Consider the following 13,534-nt stretch of genomic DNA (forward strand, 5'->3'; position numbering starts at 1 on the left):
TGACAGTTGGATCCTTTACAAGATCACTTTCATCCTTTTGCATAGTACTAGGGGCACAAGGCAAGCCACCTTGATCTCCATATCTATCTTTAAAAGCATTGATGATGTCTTGTAAAGAAGCGAAAGAATCCTCAGGACAATTATGAAACCAATTCAAAGCATCACCCTCTAAAGAAAAGGCAAATAGATGCATCTTGACATCTTCATGTTTATATTGTGAAGAAAGACAATATCTGATTATTATATGAGTAACCCTGGAGAGATGCTTTCTAGCAGTGGCTGAATCACCACTCGAGAACAAAGGCAATTTATGAATGGCCTCTTCCAGCATATCATGGAGAAAGTTAGTAAAATGACACGGGGTAAACAAGTCATCCATGATGACTTGCTTAAAGGGATAAGGAGGGACCAAATCGATGCTAGAGAGAGACCCTTGCTCAAGAAAATCAAGAGTTCTCCAAGAAACGAGCTTCTAGTAGAAATTCTTGTAAGAAATAAAAGAAGTGGAGTCACCACTTGAACATGAATCTTGCTCTAAGATCCAAAAGGTAAAAACTGAAAGGCTAGTCAGGGAGAAACATATGGATATCAGGGAAGGTTTCTTGTATGAGAAATAATGGATGAATAAGTGGAGTCGCCACTCAAACAGGTAACCAATCGAAATGTCCTGGTGCTAAAAGTGTAGATGAAAGGATTAATGAGATGACGAACGATAAGGGGATGAAAAGATCAAATGACGCCATGAAATGTTGTGTTGCCTGACGGGCTAATGAATGGCGGAAAAGATAAGATGATTAGAAAAATGTATCGAGGATCAAGGACAAAAAGCACCAAAAATGTGCCGTTGTCGAAAAAAATGATAAAGTTGATATGAGGAGAATGAAGATAAAATGTCGTTGAAACACTGAGAATAAAATATCCCCGACAACGATGCCAAAAATGTTGTTGCACAAAGTGTCAAGGCACTGCGACAACGCTCAGAGTAAGGGCTGTCACTCTAATCCTTACTCACTCCGTTTAGACTCTCTCCTAGACAAGTCAAGGGGGGTACTCCCTAGGGGTAAATGAATGAAGGAAACCTGTGGAACACAGGCTCTAGGAGACTTAACGTTGAATAACTTAATAAAATGAGATAAGTTCCGATTAACTTAGTTATTGATAGATAAAAAAAAATCATTTCCATTTTTATCTTTATTGTGACTTTGAGACTTCGAAAATATTAAATCAAAAGAGAAATTTTCACATTAAAAAGTTTTATATTTTTTATGTGGCCTTTTGGCCCATTAAAAATTTAAATTATTAAAGCCTTTTGATTTTGATTTTTTATTTTTGTCACATTGAAAAACTTAATTCATCATTTGCCACATTAAAATTGCTTCATAAAACTTAACACATTAAAAATTGCCCAAGGAATAATCAAATTTTTAATCTAAAGTTCATTCTTGGGTTTTTATTTGTGTGAAGGCTTTTCAGACTTAAAAATTTTTAAAGGAAAATTTTGTGGTATTAATTTCTCTATTGTCAAACACGCTTAAAATGATATCTAAAAATTGACCATAGGAAAATTAACAAATTTTCTAGATCTAGGTCATTAAGGAAAAATCATTTTGATTCTAGAATTGTGAATTTCTTTAGCATTTGAATTTCATGGTTCTTCATGGTATTTAAATTTTTCGAAATTTAATTGCTAGAATAGTTTGCATGCTAAAGTTTGGAGCATTTTCTTATGCTTTACATCTGATTGTTCATGATCGTCTTTTCTATCACATCTCTAATTTTCTTCTAGATAGCTTGATTTTGTTTCTTCAAGTAGGTTCATGGTTAATTGAGCATCTAAGGCACTGGTCTAAAAATCATTTCTATCTTGTGGTTGTGTCTTAGTCATCTCAGTTGATATCTATCAATAACATAGTTAATCAGAACTTATCTCATTTTATTAAGTTATTCAACCTTAAGTCTCCTAGAGCCTGTGTTCCGCAGGTTTTCTTCGTTCATTTACCCCTAGGGACTACCCCCCTTGACTTGTCTAGGAGAGAGTGTAAACGGAGTAAGGATTAGAGTGACAACCCTTACTCTGAGCGTTGTCGCGGTGTCTAGACACTTTGTGCGACAACACCTCCTATTTGTGCCCCTCCTAGATAGTGAAAGGAAAACCTTAAGGAAGGTCACATTGGACTAGGAGCAAATGCTATCCACCAAAGTGAAATAAGGAAACAAGTATATAATCCAAGCATCATGGTCTAACATCCAATCTCAACCTATGATCCATACTAGAATGCCAAAAACATTAAATGAAAGCACTACATGCAAAAATGATTAGTATATCCTACCTTCATTGGATGAATAGGCTAGACAAATGAATGGACTGAATGAAGAAGGGGTGAGAGGCATCTGACTATGGGTGTCTGCAGATCATGGTAGGGGTTGTTGGCTGGAAAACTGCATCATAGGAGAAATTTTCTATCCTAGGGTTATCCATGCATATGGATGGGTGAAAGGCCCTTTGCAGAGTTGCTGGCTAATATAGAAAAGAGTGAAATGTGTAGTGGACAGTGAAGGCAAAAAACCCTTGCAATAAATAGAATCATCTCTCCTCTCCTTCATTTTAACATCCTCCTTAGTATGCATTCTGAAGATATCTCTCCCCTCATCTTTGGAATGCCTTAAAATTTAACATGGACAAAAAATATTCTATTCCTTTCCTTCATCTCTCCCCTTTTCTTTGGAACACCTTGAAATTTAGAATGGACAAAAAAATATTTCTCCTCCTGCCTTTCACCTTTCATACCTATGCAAATATGACTTCTTAAAAAGAAGGGAGATACTAATAGGTCACGTCGTCTCTTCCTCAACATCCATTTATATTGGATCAAGGCTTCATGTCTCGTAGTTAAAGGGGAAACTAACCTCACCACCTCCTCTCCTCAGTCCATAGCATTTTGATTATAGGATGCTTATTAGAAATTGAAATTGAAATTTGTGACTACAACCAACAATAATAAGCCAAGGAGAAAATTACTCTTCAATGGTAGAAAAATTTCCTCTAATGGCAGGTGAAAGATTAGTGTGCAACAGTTAGTGATATTGTGACTGCTTATGTGTTTATGCTCCTTCAAAATCAAAACTATATTACAGCTTTACTCTAATTTGCTTCATATACTGCACCTGAATGTCATGAAATGGTTTCATCATTTTTATATAATTTTCAAAGTTGCAGTGGCATTAGTTTGACAAATGCACATTATTTGATTGCAGAAGGCGACTCCAACAGATTCCCAAGATGTGAAGGTCTTTCCCTCTTCCTGTATTTCCCTCTTCTGCATATATATTATATGGTTTCTGCTTGTCTAACTGCAGAACATCATTGCATTGGGATAATCTTTAGAGCTCTTTGGCTACAATTACTACTGTCTGAGGGAGAGTACTGTACTGATACATTTAGAGCACTGATATACCTGCTTGTGTTAAGCATTTTATAGTGTTCCATATTATTGTAGCATAGGAAATAAGGATCTTACTTCACAGACTTTCAAAATGATATCTTTTTATTTTGATGAATCTCCCCTGGTTCAGGATGTGGCACCATTGGATGTTCCAGAGCTTTTGGCAAGTCTTGTTAAGCAATCTGGCCCATTACTTGATCAACTTGGTGTAAGAAAAGGTAAAGTAAAAGCGCCTTGGTTTCATGCTGACAGATTTTTTTTCTGTATTCCTGTTGTGTGATGAACATGATTGAACTTATGTCTGATATTTAGATAGTATGATACTCATACCTAAAATCATGGACAGTGTAGAGATGTAACTTATTGCATGGCAGAGCTAGTTGAGGCTAACATTACTAGGGAGTGTTTTGAGTAGTATTCCATTGGGGCGTGTTCTGTAGGGTGGGGGGTGTGCCCCCATGTTTCTCATGTTCCCGGGATTGGAGGGCGCCTGGGGAAAGGTTTCTCCATGCCCCCTTTTGGGGAAATGTTTCTGCAGTATGGGGGGCATGTTTCCCCAAAAGGGGGACTTCTGGGCAATATATATATATATATAAAGAAAAAGCCTACTCTACTTTCACTCTTATTTACCTTTTATTCACTTTCATTCCTTGATGCTCATTTTATTTTCAAGGTTCATTGTCCATTGTTAATTTTCAGTTTTAACTTTTGAATCTAGACTCTCTATACTGATGACCTCAGATGAAGTCTTTGACTTGCCATTCTTTACACTTTTTGAGTTTGAGTTATTTCAATTTATTATTTCAGACTTTAGTATCTACTATTTTTCTTAGTACTAATTAGATTCTAGAATGATGGATTTAAATCAGTGTGTAGGTATTTTACTATTTCTGTTTCATTTATAGTTAATGAATCAGTGTATTTCATTGTTAAATCTGAATCTGAATCATGTTTATGTCATTCACAAATTTGAATTTAGTACTATTTTACTGTTTACTGTTTAGTATTTATATTGCACAATGATGAATTTGCATGGGATGAATTGTCATTGTCAAGATTTTATCATTATTATTTTTATTTTTACAGTTTTAAAGACAAGGACCCCGTATGCCAGGGACCCTGATGTCCCCCCATTCCCTTTGAATTTCCCCAAAATTTGGGGGCGCTTCTACAGATCCCCCATGTGCGTCAGATGTATATGACTAGAAATGTTGTCGCTTATCTGAACTATATTACTATTACCACTGCACTTCTGTATTACCATAGTGAGGGATCTGCATGTCTGTCTTATCACAGCTTAATATTTTGAATATTAGTAAGGCAGATCCCTACCAAGGTTTAAATCACCCGAGAAATGTTTTCCCCCTTGCAGGTTGGTCTTATCTGTGCAAGCAGGATGTTTCAAGTAGTTGTTGCCAGGTGCATTGCCTAGGGGATTTTGGTGAAATAGTACCCCACCCATGGCTTCTTAGCCGAAGGAATCTTTCTTGAGAATTGTAAGTTGGCTACACTGCATGTTATTATTCCCAAATTGTAGAAGGGCATGCTTGTGGTACTGTGATAATAGAAAGCAACTTGTCAAAACAAGGTTATTAGACTTTAGTGCATTTAGTGTGTATGTAAATAGTACTCTGATTAGCCATTCTGACCCGATTTTACATCTATGGTTAACAACATAGTGAACAACATAGTGGGCAGTCAGTTGAACTTCCCAGAAGAGTGCCAGTTCTGTAATTGCCTTCTGCTAAGTGCTATTAGATCCACCTGACACTTACAACAGAAATGAAAGAATAAATTTTGAAGATATAGTCCTCATGATAGTTCTGAAGATTATGACTTTTTAACTGCTGATTGTAGGAGGGGTTTCTCCGCAATTTGCATGGTCAGGTATGTGTGTATTGCACCGGGCTCCCTAGTCATAAATATTTCCATTTAATATTTATCCATGGGGATTCCTTAAGTTGTTAGTTGAAAAATAACCGCGCTCAATCCAATCCTCCTATATAAATGAGACTTGGTAACCCTAGAATATTTATAGGTAATAAGAAGTCAAACATCCAACCTGATAGATTTATCCTAGAAATCATAGAAAATGTCTCAGTATTTCCATATCATTGATTGGTCTTGCTAAGCAAGATTTGCTATAGATGGTACTTTCTATATCTTAGTTCCTTTTAGAAGCCAATGCACCAAATGCTTATTGTGGTCTGTTGCTTCATAAGAGTTTACTGTTCCTGCCTTTGGACTCAAACTGTTTTGCTATGTGGCTGTTAAGTGACATCTCCATGTCAATGAGGAAAATCATAAGAATATCTCACAGCCTAGGTGATGAATTAAGTATAACCATTTGGCAGATGCATAAGCTATTAAGTGATTACGAAGTTTACATATCCTGGAACCTTCTGAATTATTATCAAAGATGATTGTGTATACTAGAGAATCCTAAAGATGAAGGTAAGTTATGTTCCAGTACGCTATGGAGTTTAAGAAGAAAGCAGGCAATGTATTTATGTCAATAGAGGACTAAAGTGGCCAATGTGATGAGTAGACACCAATGCAGTATGTCAAAGTTGAGTGCTGGAACAGCGTCATGACTGATTTCTTTTTTTTTTCATGCATAAACTTCCAAAAATCTTATGTGGCTATTGAATCACGAGGCATTGTATTGCTACAAAAGTTTATTTTAATGCATTTGTTCTTTAATTAAGTAAAGGTGTTTACCAGAATCATAATAATTATAGAACAAGCTGTAAAGTGGTTCTTCGAGGAGAAAAAGTCAGGAAAGGATGTTTGGGATGTAGCCATTTTGATGGGATTAAACGATAAATATGCGTAGCATACAAATTAAATCACATTATTACACATATAATACGGGACGTCGAGGGCTTATAGTGGAGAAACTCCATGGGGGAAATTCTCAGCAATCATTCCATTAGCGATGTGTATTTCCAAATCTATGATAGGTCCCTTATATAACATCAGCTGACCATAATAATATGCCATAGTTAAAATATCATTATCATAACAATTTTCATGAATACCTCAACAGTGCCCATGAGAACCTCATCCCCAACTTTTCACATTGTCCTTGTAATTATTTAAAAAATTTGTAGATGGAGTCACAAACATTTATGCAGAGTTTACTACATAACATATTATAGTATATTTATGCAATTGCATAGTTTAGAATCTAGATATAGAGTCACAAACATTTATGCAGAGTCTACTACATAACATATTATAATATATTTATGCAATTGCATAGTTTAGAATCTAGATATTGATAATCACAAGTAGGGGCTGTTCCTTCATACTTTCCCTTAATGGATAATTGTGATTTACATATTTAATCTGCTTCTTTTTTCTCTTCAAGCTTCTTCTTCTATGCCTTTTTAAGTAGTCCAATCTTCCTTTTTTTTCCCGAGAAAATAAACCCTTCCTTCTATTCATATTTGAAGAAAATAGATTTTGTATATGCACACAAAAAGTGTGCATTCACATGGATCTACCCAGATCCATGTGTGGCAGTCATAGTAAAAACAAAATTTCATCACATATGCTTATAAGCATTCAGCAAGTTGTGGCCAAAATGGCCTTGTAGAGAAGTAAAAAACGAAAAAAGAGAAATATAGAAAATACCAGTGTTCCACGGGGACGCATCCACCAAGGTCGGGTTTACGCACTCCTCGCACCCAAGACGGGGAGTCTCTTGGGGGTGTGTTTCCCCATGCACCCTTTTTGGGGAGTCTCGAGGAGACGCAAGGGGGTGCGTTTCTTTAGTGTGGGAGTCTAGACTCCCCAAAAAGGGTGTGTCTGCTCGTCCCCCTTTAGTGTGGGAGTCTAGACTCCCCAAAAAGGGTGTGTCTAGGCACCCCCCTTCAAAAAGGGTGCTTCTGGGCGTCCCCCTTTAAATTTGTTTAATAAGACCCAAATTAAAAATAAAAAAATAAAAAATGATTCTAGAATGATGAATGATGAATTTAATTTTTAAATCAATGTAGATTGTAGAATGATGAATGATATGAATCAATGTATTTGAATATTTCATTTATGATTTTTAAATTTTTTTTTATCGAATCTCGTGGTATGTATGAATAATTCAATAATGAGACTTGAGTATGTCATATGAATGATGTATGTATCAGAATGAATGATGAGGATGGATCAATGATTCAATTGTTTATTTAATATTTTTATGCTTTCATTATTGAATAGTGAACAATGAATATAAACTTGAATTATATATATATATACACCTTGACATCTCCCCACACCTTCGAAATTTCCCTAAAATTTGAGGGTATTCCCACACGTCCCCCCTTTGCGTCTCCCCGCGCCAAAGTCTTGGTGGAATATTGGAAAATACAAGACAAGGAGAAGATCACAAGTAGTAGACATTGCTAATTTTTCTGGACTTGTTGCCAATTCCCAACTTTTGGATCCATTAGTACTAGAGCCATATCATTCTCGGTTGTCTCAGGAGGATGTTTTTTGTCCGAATAAGAGCTTTCTAATACATGGACACGCTTTGTGCCTATCATGCCATCCTAATTGTGTACCCAGATTTTCTATTGATCAAAAGACTCCTAGATCGCTGTTGAGTCTGTTCTACTTTGGAAGTGAGTAGTATTTTCATTCTTTTCTTGTGTACCCCCATCTTCTTTTGTTGTATTCTTCTGTGTCTTCTTCAGAGAGGTATGGATTTGTGAACTGCCATCCCTTTGTCTTCGGTGCTTTTTTCTTTTTTGTGTTCTTTTTAACTTGTGGTCAAGCATTTTGCATATGTCCTGTTTGGAAGCAAGAACGACAATGGAATGCTGTATTCACATAATCTAGAACTTGAGTCCACTACAAGTTTTCGCGTTTCAATATGATGTGATCCAACAATCCTTTGCTGAGATCTATCTCCACACAATTTCTTGCAAAAGTAAATATGCCTTTATTTGTTCTTTCCATGTCCCTCTTTTTGAATTTGCCCAATGTATTACCAATACCTTCTAGGATCTGTGGGTGCCAAAAGTGAAGAGGAAGATTTTGGAGCCTTACCCAAACTAGTAGTGTTGTGACTACCATATTTGTTGCATCAAATTCAGGAAACCATGGAGTGATAAAGAGTCTTGCTTTACCCCAAAACCATGGCCCTTCATTAAGTGCAAAATTGTAGTCCTTCTATGTATCAAATTGTATAGTAAAAAAACCTTTGGAACATAGATAGAAATCACAATTTGGGGTCCATGAGGAGAAAATTCATTGATGTAAGGCTTCTGCTTTGGGCCAGAAACCATTAAAATGACAAATGACCGCCTTGGATTGCAGAGCTGAGAAAAGTATATTCACCTCTGGAAAGTCAACTTCCATGGCTAGAGAATGCTCTATTTGATCAACAATATAGGGGCTTGGAATGCTTTGTATTGGTTCTATCGGGGAGGAAGGTTTTCCATTCACAACATCTTTGATGGAGGTAGGTTTCCCGTTTGGATTCCTAGAGCTTGAAGCTCCAGCGCTTGAGGTACCCCCTCTCAGCTTTGTGTTCATAATTATTGTTGAGTTCCTTTTGATATTATAGTCTTGGATTTGGGATGAATCACTGAGCACCTTCCATTAATAAGTAGGCTATGACAAAATGCAAGAAACCCCCAATTTTTCTCAATGGTTTGCTTTAAAAATGTGATTGCAGTAGAGATGTTGGTCCAAATGGAGTAGGATTTCCCACCCAAGGCTTTATAAAGACCTGGAAGTTTTTCAACTCCATTGCATCCATAGACATAGACTGAGCATATCCCAAAGGGCGGAATGATGCTCTCTATGGGTAAAAAATCCATTTGTGCACAGAGGGTGGACCCCCTAGCGACTCCATCACCCATGGAACAATTTTTTTTTGGCTAACAACGATTTTAGACTTGGACAGTTTATCTACTTCGAATCGACATGTATGGCCAAATGAGAATTTTACAAATAATAAGAAAACATTAAAAAATAGCACAAACCTATTATCCATCAGCTTGTTTTGTCCCAGCTACAACCAGTCAGATAGGTTAGCTTCAAATACCCTGATGGGGCACGCATCAACGTGGAACTAGGCTACAGACAATGACCGAGTCCAAAATGTGACCCAACCCGTTGAGTCCTTGTTGCATCCATTTTAAATGGCCTTTGGAACATAACCTGTTTGAAATAGGAGATAATCATTGACAAGGTCACACCAAGGGCCAAAAGATCAGAGAAGCACAAGCTCCCCTCGCCATGAGGCGTCGTGTGCACCATAAGTTATACTAAACCAAACAGTGGCGCATTTTCCTTCACTTTTGATCATCGAAACCCTAGCTCCCTCCATCACAGCCTCTTCCTTTCGACCATGCTTTCTTGATCTATAGATTCCGAAGTTGAATTGAAACCACCGTAGTCCAATCTTCATTTGATATTTTCATCTTTGGTTTTTCTTTAGTCTACATCTTTAGTTTTTCTTTATCAAGATTTGTACCTATAAAATATAAAGATTATTTTTTGATTTTGATGTCCATACATAAAAACGTAACCATCCACCAAAATACATAGTTCATCAATTGTTGTATTTGTTGTTTCTCTAGGAAACCTCTTATTGTACACTTTGTCTAGAATTTTTCTATCCTAGAATCCAGCTCCTTGAATAAGAGAGAAACTTGGTACCAATCTATGTCATGCTCATTTCAAGTTTTTGTGTTCATCACCTTTATTACCTTCCAAACCTGCACTCAAAGATATTCAAGTCCTTGAACAACGTGCAACTCTGGAGGAACTTGTGAAGATTGCTCATTGTCACCACAAATCTTCTTCTCACTTTAGGTTGGTTCTTTTCCGACATAAGGGGGAAACCTTAGAAAATAAGTTTAGGATATTCTTTAGAAATGAATAAATGGTGGATTGCTAAAATCAGTGCCTCTCCACTTGGGCAATGGAGTCAATATCAAAGAGTAAGAGGGTTTGCATATTGCAAATAAGATGTAATTAAGCTATTTAGTGATTCACTAACGTGCCATAATTAGTCTAGATTAGATTTTTAGATTATGCAAGAATAAGTGAGAACCCTTATACAAGATGCACCATCACAACCCTGACATTTCAGCCAAGCAATAACCTGCAACCCTGAATCGTAAAGGAATATCCACATATGAAACCATAGACAAAAGTATGACAAACTTCTTATTGAACAAACAACAATCAATACATCACATCTTCAGATATGATTTCATCACAATTTCATGAGAGCCATAACATGCCACACTAAATCTTTTTCCTAAGGTAAAACAACCTTCAAGTATGGAGTGAACAACCCTAACTAGAAAATAATGGCAGTGAAATCCTTCAGTTATCCAAGGTCACATCAAGAGTTAAAGGAGGGCTTCAACTCAGACCTAATGTCCTCTTAGTGGAGCAAGACCACCTTTCTTCAAAAACAATGGCAATCCTTGCAAAAAACCGTAAACAATCATGTAAAGGAAAAAGAGATGGAAAACCTCACATTGAACTTGTCCATTAACAACTTCCAAAAAGTTTTCAACTAAGTTTGGAGAGGAAATCCCACCATTGCATCCAATCTTTAGCAAATGAATGTTCTCTTCCATAAATATCCTTCAAATCAAACCCTAATCCATAGAATAATATTTCTTTTTAGTACGCCCAAAAATCCTCAAGTTTTTGAGTGACTAAATTAGATCCACATTGCCATTTACCATATTTATATTCCATGGGATCCTTTTAAGACATGCATTTGTTATTCATTTGAGAGTTTTACCATGTTAGTGATGCTGCATGGCATCTCTTCATTCAAAGATCTTTTCTCCAAATATGTAGAAAATGCCTCAAACAAAGCATCCTTGCCCCAATTCCCTCCTTATTGATGAAGCACACCTCCAAATATGTAGAAAAAGCCTTGAACACTCGGTCTTTACCTCCAAATACCCCAGAAGGTGAAATATGTCTCGAAATATGTGAAAATTGACTCAAGAGGTGAAATGTTTCCAAATATGTGAAAATGGATTAAATAACGTCCTTACACCCATATGTTCTCCTTAAAGGGGAAATCTGCCACCAAATACATGGAATCTCATCCATTAAGGTTATGTATGACCCCTGGCCTCTAACATGCCTTAGCTATCTCCTTGAAGAGGGCATTCACACTTAGGCGGGCCTTTGGTCGAGCCCAAGTGCAACTTAGTGCTATGTGGCATCATTCTAAGAACGGTGTTCCTCCTATGCTCACCAATTGATCTAGTTTGGACCATTGTATTATTTTTCATCCATCTCAATGTGAGTGGGAAAATTGGAGGAATTAACTTGCAAGGTCTTTTTTATTGATGGTCCTAGTTTGGAAATTTTGGGGTGAAAAACTTTAGGACCATTTTCAAGGATTAAATGACCACTTTTGTCGTCCCAAAATTACTATGGACCTATATTCCATAATTTGCACATCGATACCTTTCCAATGACACAAGAATCACCTCAATCAGAGCTCATGTGAGAAAGTTATATCTCTTAGAATTTGACCTATCGTGATTGACCACTATAATTCAAGAGAATGCCACGCCAACCCTTGGTAGTCATGGAAAAGGGGCTAGCCATGTGAACTCTATGAAGAAGAATCTAGAAGGTTTGGGTTGTAATTCATGTTGGGGGTTAAATGGGTCAAATTGAACCCCCAGTTGTCTATTGAGTTGTGCTATAACCAAGCCACTAGGAGGAAAAGGGGTTCCATTCTATTTGCTTGCATTTTGTTCCATGGTAGTGTAGAATAGCTAAGAGTAGATAGCGGGAGAGCACAATAGAGGAGTTTTGTGTTATGTAGTCACTGATGGCCACGGGTCTTAGGTAACTCCATTGAAAATGCCTTCTCCTTTGTACTTGTGTCATTTTCATTCTACACAAGAGAGAGTAGAGCGACTTTACTTTCCAGTTAGGTTTTCTCCTAAGAGAGTTTTCCAAATCATATCTTAGTGTTCATTGTGATTGGTGTGTGTTTGTATTTCACTATTCTCTATTTTCCATATTTTATCTATTACATGCATAAGCAAAAAGTAATAATCAATAAATCTAGAAATTTAAGGAAAATTAACCCTCATAGTATAGATTTCAGCTTTCAATCTATTTTTATCATATTTGTTGTGGAGAACTGTACAATTTAATATCCATGGCAATTTATAGATCACTAGCCCATTTGCTTACCACGTGTCATACTTTAGACCTCTAATATGTTGCAAGTATGCACAAATGGAACCACATAGTGAGATATGTGTTTGAAAAGTCTCCGTTAAACTAGCAATAGTTCTACACCTTTCTTCTTGCCATTTGGATGATGAATGATGCTTAAGCAAAATGGAACAAGGTGCATGGCCTCTAAGTTTCTCTTTGCAAATTGTAAATGCCACTAAATTCCAAAGTACTTTTGTTGTGCTAGTGAGAGAAGAAAGCTCAAGAAAGTGTGGATTAAGACTTGCATTTTCAGGCAATAACAACCCTCTAAAGTCAGAATATCTTGTCAATGAATTCAATTCATCAAGTTTGAAAACTTTCACCTAATCACCCTTGTAAGTATCCATGTGGCTTATTCCCCAACTTGATGGCATATTTATCCTCTTTGGGGATAACAACTTCATTCAATATGGTCACTAGGGTGCCATGGAAAACATGCATTCCTAGAAATGGTTTGTCACAAATCTTACTATGAAACCTGGGGTGACATCATGCCCTTCTTTGGGTCTTACCATATCTTTTACCATGACAACAAATGGGGTACACTTGCCTCAATATAGTTCTTACAACCATGTTTCTAATTACATCATCATGGCTTCACTAAGGGACAATAATTTTCTCGAACGTTTCAAATATCTTTTTTACTGGAGCTAATTTTTCCCAATTTTTATTTTACTCAAGTTAACATAGGACCAATACTACCTCACAATCATCTCAACATATATTTCAACAAATAATATCAAGGGAGGACCTTTAGAAGGTTACTTAATAGGCTTGTAATTTTTATGACACAAAATATTCCTTTTTGCCATTATTGTACTTACCTTGCTTTTGTTGCTTCATTCTTCATTTTTAATTCTTCTTGT

General features: G+C 36.6%; 1 protein-coding gene across 5 annotated transcripts in view; it reads left to right on the plus strand.

Annotated features, from left to right (window-relative positions):
• Positions 1-13,534, plus strand: part of LOC149219323 (digalactosyldiacylglycerol synthase 1, chloroplastic-like) — a 133,495-nt gene that overhangs the window by 69,483 nt on the left and 50,478 nt on the right. For 2 of the 5 annotated variants that reach the window (XM_089384344.1, XM_089384345.1), the window contains exons 2-3: positions 3,256-3,288; positions 3,574-3,661. In XM_089384344.1, the coding sequence (XP_089240470.1) occupies positions 3,256-3,288; positions 3,574-3,661 (121 nt within the window). The remainder of the gene's footprint in view (positions 1-3,255; positions 3,289-3,573; positions 3,662-13,534) is intronic. The other 3 variants (XM_089384347.1, XM_089384346.1, XM_089384348.1) reach the window with 3 other exon arrangements.

This window comes from Pinus tabuliformis, chromosome Q (genome assembly GCF_031772625.1).
Source record: "Pinus tabuliformis cultivar Carrire ecotype Pingquan chromosome Q, CPIR1, whole genome shotgun sequence".
Classification (NCBI taxonomy): Eukaryota; Viridiplantae; Streptophyta; class Pinopsida; order Pinales; family Pinaceae; genus Pinus; species Pinus tabuliformis.